Raw genomic sequence first — 6,482 nt, forward strand, 5'->3', positions numbered from 1 at the left:
TCTTGAAAACCTGGCTTTGTTGGGGAAAAAAACATTTAAAAATTATAAAAGCCACAGCCAGCTCTCCTGGGCACTCACTACGGCAGTCCATGCTCTACTGGGGGCATGGGGGATGCTCGGCCTGAGGCCATCTCTCTGGCTGCAGTGAAGCAGGCTGGAGGGCTGGATGAATGGCTCTGGGAGCAGCCTTGGCCAGGGACCCTACTGACGAGAGGTGGGGATATATGCCCAGTGTCCTCACCCCAAAGCCAGGGAATTCTGAGGCTCTGCGTGTCTCCTGAGCTCCCCAGCACGGGTCACCTGCTCAGTTAACACACACTGCTCTGGCTTCCGTCCCATCCCTGTCTCACATCCCATCCCAGTGTCCTCAGTTCGAATCAAAACCCTTGTCTCAGGATCTGCTTCTGGGGAAATCCAGGCCAAGTCACTTCCTTTGATGAAGCAAGAGCAAAGCTCCACGTCTGAGCCCAGAGACCCCCACAGGCCACAGAGCAGCTCTTCCCAGGCCAGAAATCCCATTTTAATCAGCAAGTTGGAAATGGGGGAGACTGGAGGAGACAAGCCTGAGGATAGACACTACGTGGGCTCCCGGGGAGGGAAGCGCACTCCCAGCCCACACCCTGGGCCTCACAAGTCCAGGAGAAAGTCAGGAAGATGAAGGGAGACAGAGCCGTGGGCAGGGATCTGTGTCCCTGTCATGCCCACCAGGGTGGGAGAGGGAGGGGGACAGCAGGGCAGAGGACGGTCTGGGCCAGTGGGTCTGCGATGGCCCAGGTGGTGAGTGTCCTTGTGTGCAGGGAAGGACAGCAGGAAGGAGAGAGCAGGCTGGGGAACCCACAGGTGGGCGGCGAGTAGCCTGCCATCAGCCTGAGATCCCCAATCAGCAGCTGCACAGAACCCCAGCTGGGAGACGGGTCCAGGTCACAGCTGCCTCCTGATGAGGGCCTCATCTGGAGGCTGTATCTGCTCATCGGGGGTAAAGAAAAGAGTGGTTTTCCCTCGGACAAGGACAAGGGGCTAAGGCACATGGTCTGATATGCTCTGGGCCCTCGGAGCTATGGCATCCACGCCTATCACTCCCTCCATCCCAACCACAGGGGCCCCAAGGACCACCCAGGTTGCCTCAGCCTCAGAGCCTCACCCCGGACCCTGCTCCCCGGGCTCTACGCCCAGACCCATCAGTTCTTCACCTCCTGTTCGACCTTGAACCCCCTTCCATCAGGCCATTCCCCACCACTCTGCCCGAATTCTTCTTGTCAAGGTCACCAATGGCCTCCACGTGGCTAAACTGAAGGTCAGTTCTCAGGCCTCATCTCACCCTCTCCACAGCATTGGACGTGGAAGATCGTTCCCTCTTCCTTCCAACATGCTCACGTGGCTTCCAGGACGTCTCGCCCTCTTGGTTTCCCCCTTCGTCGGGGTCGGGCCTTCTCAGGCTCCCTGGGTGTCGCGTTCATCTCCCAGACCTCCCAACACCCGCCTTCCCTGTGCTGTTCTCACGTCTCCTCCATCTCCTCTGCTCCCCTGAGATACAGCCAGGCTCACACCTGCCTCTAGCCTGGACCTCTCCCTGGACAGCTCCAAACGCACAGAGCCACCACGCCCCCTGCTTCTCCACTCCGATGTCCAAAGGCAACTCAACGTTAACAAGCCCCAAACCCAATTCCTGGTCTCCCCCTAGAAAACCAGCCATTCCGCAGCTATCTCCAACCCCCGCCCCCACCTCAGTAAATGGCAGCTCCGTCCTTCCAGTTGCTCGGGCCAGACACCTTGGGGTCATCCCTCACTCCCCTTTCCCTCCCAGCCTACCCATCGGCTAACCCTGTGGGCTCCAGCATCAGAACCCATCCACAGTGACTGGCGCCCTTCACCTCCACCACGCCCACGGTGGTCCCAGCCTCCATCATCTTGCACCTGGATTACAACAGGTGGTCTCTTGACCTCCACACTTCTACCTGCCCCACACAGTCTCCTCATCTTAGCAGCCAAGAGTGATTGTTAGAAAGCCAGAGGCAGATGGCGTCATTCCTCGGCTCGAAACCCTCCGATGACCCCCCCCCGTGTCACCAAGGAAAAGGCAAGGTCTCTCCACGAACTGACCTAGTAACGCAGGACCATCTCCTATGGCCCCCCTCCCTCCGCTCCAGCTGCCCTCCTGCCTTGGCACTTTGCACTTGCTGTTCCCTCCGCCCGAAATGTTCTAGGGCCTCATGTCTGCTCCTCCTTCGGCTCTTTGCTCAAATGTCACGTCGTCAGTGAGGCTTCCGCAGCCACCCGGTTTAACATCAGAGCCCCCTCTCCAGTACTTTCTAACCCCCTTCTCTGTGTCATTCCTCTCCAGAGCACAGACGCCATCTGACACATTTTATTTATTTATCTTCTGTTCCCTCTGCAACCCCCGTAGAATGGGGGGCAGGTGTGTACCGGGTGGCTGGTTCACCAGTCTACCCAGTGCCCACCTGGATCTGGGTCCTGGCACATAGTAGGCTTTCAATAAACCCTGAATGAATGGTACCCAGTTCCCATGGCAGGAACTGTTTACCATCCCCTCCCTGAGACACAGAGAGGTTAAGGTGCTTGCCTGATGTCACACAGCTAATAAGTGGGTAAAGCACGGTTGGAACTCTGCTCTGTCTCCCAAGTTTTGCTCTTGCGGGCAGAGTCACCTGGTGGCTAAGAGTCTGGCTCTGGCAGCAGACAGACCTACCTCAGTCTTGGCCTTGACACTTTTCAGGAAGCTGCTTAACTTCCCTGAGCCTCAGATCCCTTACCTGCAAAATAAGGCAAACAGAGCAGCTACTCAGGGCGTGGCTATGAGGATGAAACGAGCTGGCACACCCAGAGCACTTGTGGTTATTATTACTCTGATGAATATCTAAAGTGAGGGCCTCTCCTCTCCTATGCGAGGCACATCCTCCACTCGACTCGGGAGCCGTTTCTGACGCACCCCCCACCCCATCCTCCCTCGCTGTGTTGTCAGAGACTCGAGAGAGGAGCTGTTGACTGATATGATAATTTCACTACAGTAGCAGAGTCAGTCAATTGCTCAGTGACAGATTTCACGGGCCCCATCACATCTCCCGTGTCCTCTTCAGCTGAGCGATCTGCAGGGCTAGGATCTAACAGACCCGCAAAGCTCTCAGACACTAACTCCTGCACAAAAGGGGAGGACTTCTTAATATGAACAGCCTGCCTCAAATCGTTTGGAACAAGGCAGGCTACGACGACATAAGCAATCATCACAGAGCTGCTGCTGGAAGACCGTTCTGGTGCTTTCCATGGACCTGTTAACGCTTGTCCTCGGTAATTCTTCAAGGCATCATCGTCCCCATGTTAGAGGTGAGGAAACCGAGGCCTGGAGGTGAAGGGACGCCCTGGAAGACACACGGCAGGGCTGTGGCAGAGCTGGACATGAATGCAGGCCTGCCGGATCCTAGACTCCAGGCTTGTGTGTTGTCCCAAGCGGCCTCTACCTACCAGTCGCTGTCCCAGGAAAAGTCCAGTCCAGCTCCCCCAGGGAGCTCCACCCAGACAGTGCACTCAGTAATTAACTTGAGCAATGAAAATTAAGACATGTTTTTTGTTTTTTGTTTTTTTCCTTTGCGGTACGCGGGCCTCTCACTGTTGTGGCCTCTCCTGTTGCGGAGCACAGGCTCCGGACGCGCAGGCTCAGTGGCCATGGCTCATGGATCCAGCCGCTCCACGGCATGTGGGATCTTCCCGGACCAGGGCACGAACCCACGTCCCCTGCATCGGCAGGCGGACTCTCAACCACTGCGCCACCAGGGAAGCCCAAGACATGTTCTTTATCCCATTTGTACTTAGAAAGGACCCTCCTCTCCCATTGGAGGTAACAAGCCTCCCTTTGATACAAAATGGGAAACTGAGGCCCAGAGAAGATGGGTTCATCTGGAGTGGATGTAGCTGGCCAGTGTCCAGGGCCAGGGTTCCTCCAGACACAGCTTCCCCCTCCTCCTCCGGGGCCACCATGCTGGAACACTCAGCCGCACCCCCCGCCCCAGGAGTAAGCCAACCTGTGCACAGGCTTTTCCCTCCACAAGGCCTTTCCCCTTCCCTGCAGCAGCCTTGACCTCCCCCAGCCCTCGCCCACTGGCTCATGCCTGCCCTACCCACTAAGCATCTACTTCCTGAGGACAAGGGACAGGGCTGGCCGTGGCCTTGCTCACCTCCGTGGCCCCAGCAGCCAGCATGGTGCCTGAGTACAGCGGGGCTCAATCGGCCTGTGAAAGGAGTGAACAAGGAAGTGACTCCTCCAGTGCACGAGATCCCATCAGGTAGTCGGGACACGGCTGAAATGTCCCCTCCTTGGTGGCTCTTCCCCTGGGTTCGCAGAGCTTCCCATGGAATCGCGTGGAGCCGTGAGGCCAGGTCTCATTTCGAGGTTTGCCTCCCGCCTTGGCTTCCCTCCTCCCTGTATCCCAGTGTGGCCGCCGTTACGTGTGGAAGGGAGGACAGGTGGGTGGGTGGGTGGTGGGCAAACAGACACGCCGACAGATGACAGAGAGGTGGATGGATGGGTGGGAAGATGGAGGGAACACTTCCCTTCTGGGTGGTGGGTTTGGGTTTTGGTGTTTTTTCTATAGGCAGCTCTAGAAACTTAAGGATGGAGATTGAGCCAGGTCCCCACCTGCCAATCCCACTCCACAGCCTAGGCTCTGCTCCCAGCCCCTGGAACTCACTCCATCCTCCCTCAGACCCAGGGACCTCAGCCCCCTCCCTCGTGGCTCTGTTGCCCAAACCAACAGCCCCAGACCCTCACCCTCCACACAGTGAAGCCCTTCAGTTTCTTTTCCTCCCAGGTTTGCCAGATGGATGCCAAGGCCTGTGCCTCCACACCATTCCAGAGCTGGGGCCCAGCCTTCTCTTCCAAAAACTTTCAGAAAAGAAACTCCCAAGAGCCCCTCCCCGAGCAGAAGAGAACTTTCTGGGGTGATGGAAACAGTCGTACTTGTGCTGTCCAATGCGGTTGGCACTCACCACCTGGGCACCTTGAGCCACAGTAGAAATGTGGCTAATGGGACTGAACAATTGAATCTGTGATTTTATTTCATTTTAATTAATTAAAAACTTAAACAGCTACATGTGACCAACGGCGACTGCACCAGACAGCACAGCTCTAGGGCCTGTTCTCGCGGTCCCTGGCCTGGATCCTTCCTGCTGGTTCCAGAACAGCCCCTATCCAGTGACAGCTCCTCTGTCTCTTCTCCCATCACATCTCGAAACAACAAAACAAAACAAAAAGACAACCCTCAATCCAAGTACTGACGTTATTCTTGCCTTTTATTCCAGCATCTCCCAGAGCTCCAATATGTACAGACTTTATACACATATAATATACACCATATATACGTATTTATAGATATTCACACACCAGCCCACACACTCTCATACACTCACACACACGCACCCTTCCAGGAAGGGTGCGTGGCCGCCCCTGAGCCCCGCTCGGGCCTGGACAAGAGGCACTGGGCTTGCCAGGCAATTGTGAGGTTTTGTGTTTTTTGCTTTTAAAAAGAAGGCTGTCTTCTCCAGAGGTGTCCTCCCTCTCCCCAAACCCAAACCACTCCCCTAAACACTCTGAATTTTTTTTTTTTCTTAAAAAAGGAAGAGGTTTTCCTCTGCCCTGCTCAGGTAGTTACCAGAGTTCCAGGCCCGTCTGCATGGCGCCATGCAGGTCCCTGGAAGGCAGTGCCACCCAGTGCTCCCTGGGGACCCTGGACCGCTGGGAGGGTCCACAGCAGGCCGAGAGCCTGGCTTGGCTGCGGCCAGGACTGCAGCTGCGCGGCCTGGGTGGGGGCTATAGCGTCAAGGGCACCTGCCAGATGAGGAGGGCGCTGTCCGTCTCCCCACACAGGGCTGGTTTCCCACTGCCACCCGGGGCGCCGCCAAAGTTGCGGTAGCCCTGCCCTCCGGAGATGATGGCCACCGAGCAGATCTCCTTGCGGTGGGCGTCACGGGCACAGGGCCGGCTGCGCACCCAGACGTCGGGGTCATCAGCCATCTCGTAGATGGAGCCATCCTCCTCACTGTGCTCCAGGGCTGAGCCATCCATGGGCTCCGGCTCCCGCACAGAGAGCAGCGGGCCCGGGAGGTGGGCGGTAGAGCGCAGGCGGTACTGCAAAAGGATGCCTTTCTTGCGGGTCAGCTCTCGGCCCACGTGGCTCACAGGCACGGGTGCTGGCTCATGAGCCTGACTGTCTGGCTTGTCCTCCTCGGCTTGCGGCCCCTCGGCCTCCTCCTGGTCACTCCGCAGGATATCGGGGGCCAAGATGCTGGAGGCCACGGCCAAAAAGGCCACAGGCCCACAGTGACCGTTGAGCGAGACCATGCCTTTCCCTGCAGGAAGAGGGCAGAGAGAAGGGGCCCAAAGGCCCAGAGTTTTAAAGACCCAACAGGTCTCTTGGAGAATTTCTGGGTTTTGTTTTTGGTTTTTTTTTTTTTTTTTTTTTTTTTTTTTTTTT

The 6,482-nt window shown here is 56.8% G+C and overlaps 1 protein-coding gene across 1 annotated transcript in view; it reads right to left on the bottom strand.

Annotated features, from left to right (window-relative positions):
• Nucleotides 1-5,818: 5,818 nt before the first annotated feature.
• The window catches only part of ARHGEF10L (Rho guanine nucleotide exchange factor 10 like), a 117,917-nt gene continuing 117,253 nt past the window's right edge, over nucleotides 5,819-6,482 (bottom strand). The window contains exon 28 of the mRNA XM_007459255.1: nucleotides 5,819-6,357. Within this exon, the coding sequence (XP_007459317.1) occupies nucleotides 5,819-6,357 (539 nt within the window). The remainder of the gene's footprint in view (nucleotides 6,358-6,482) is intronic.

The sequence above is a fragment of the Lipotes vexillifer genome, unplaced genomic scaffold (assembly GCF_000442215.2).
Source record: "Lipotes vexillifer unplaced genomic scaffold, Lipotes_vexillifer_v1.1 scaffold496, whole genome shotgun sequence".
NCBI classification, from domain to species: Eukaryota; Metazoa; Chordata; class Mammalia; order Artiodactyla; family Lipotidae; genus Lipotes; species Lipotes vexillifer.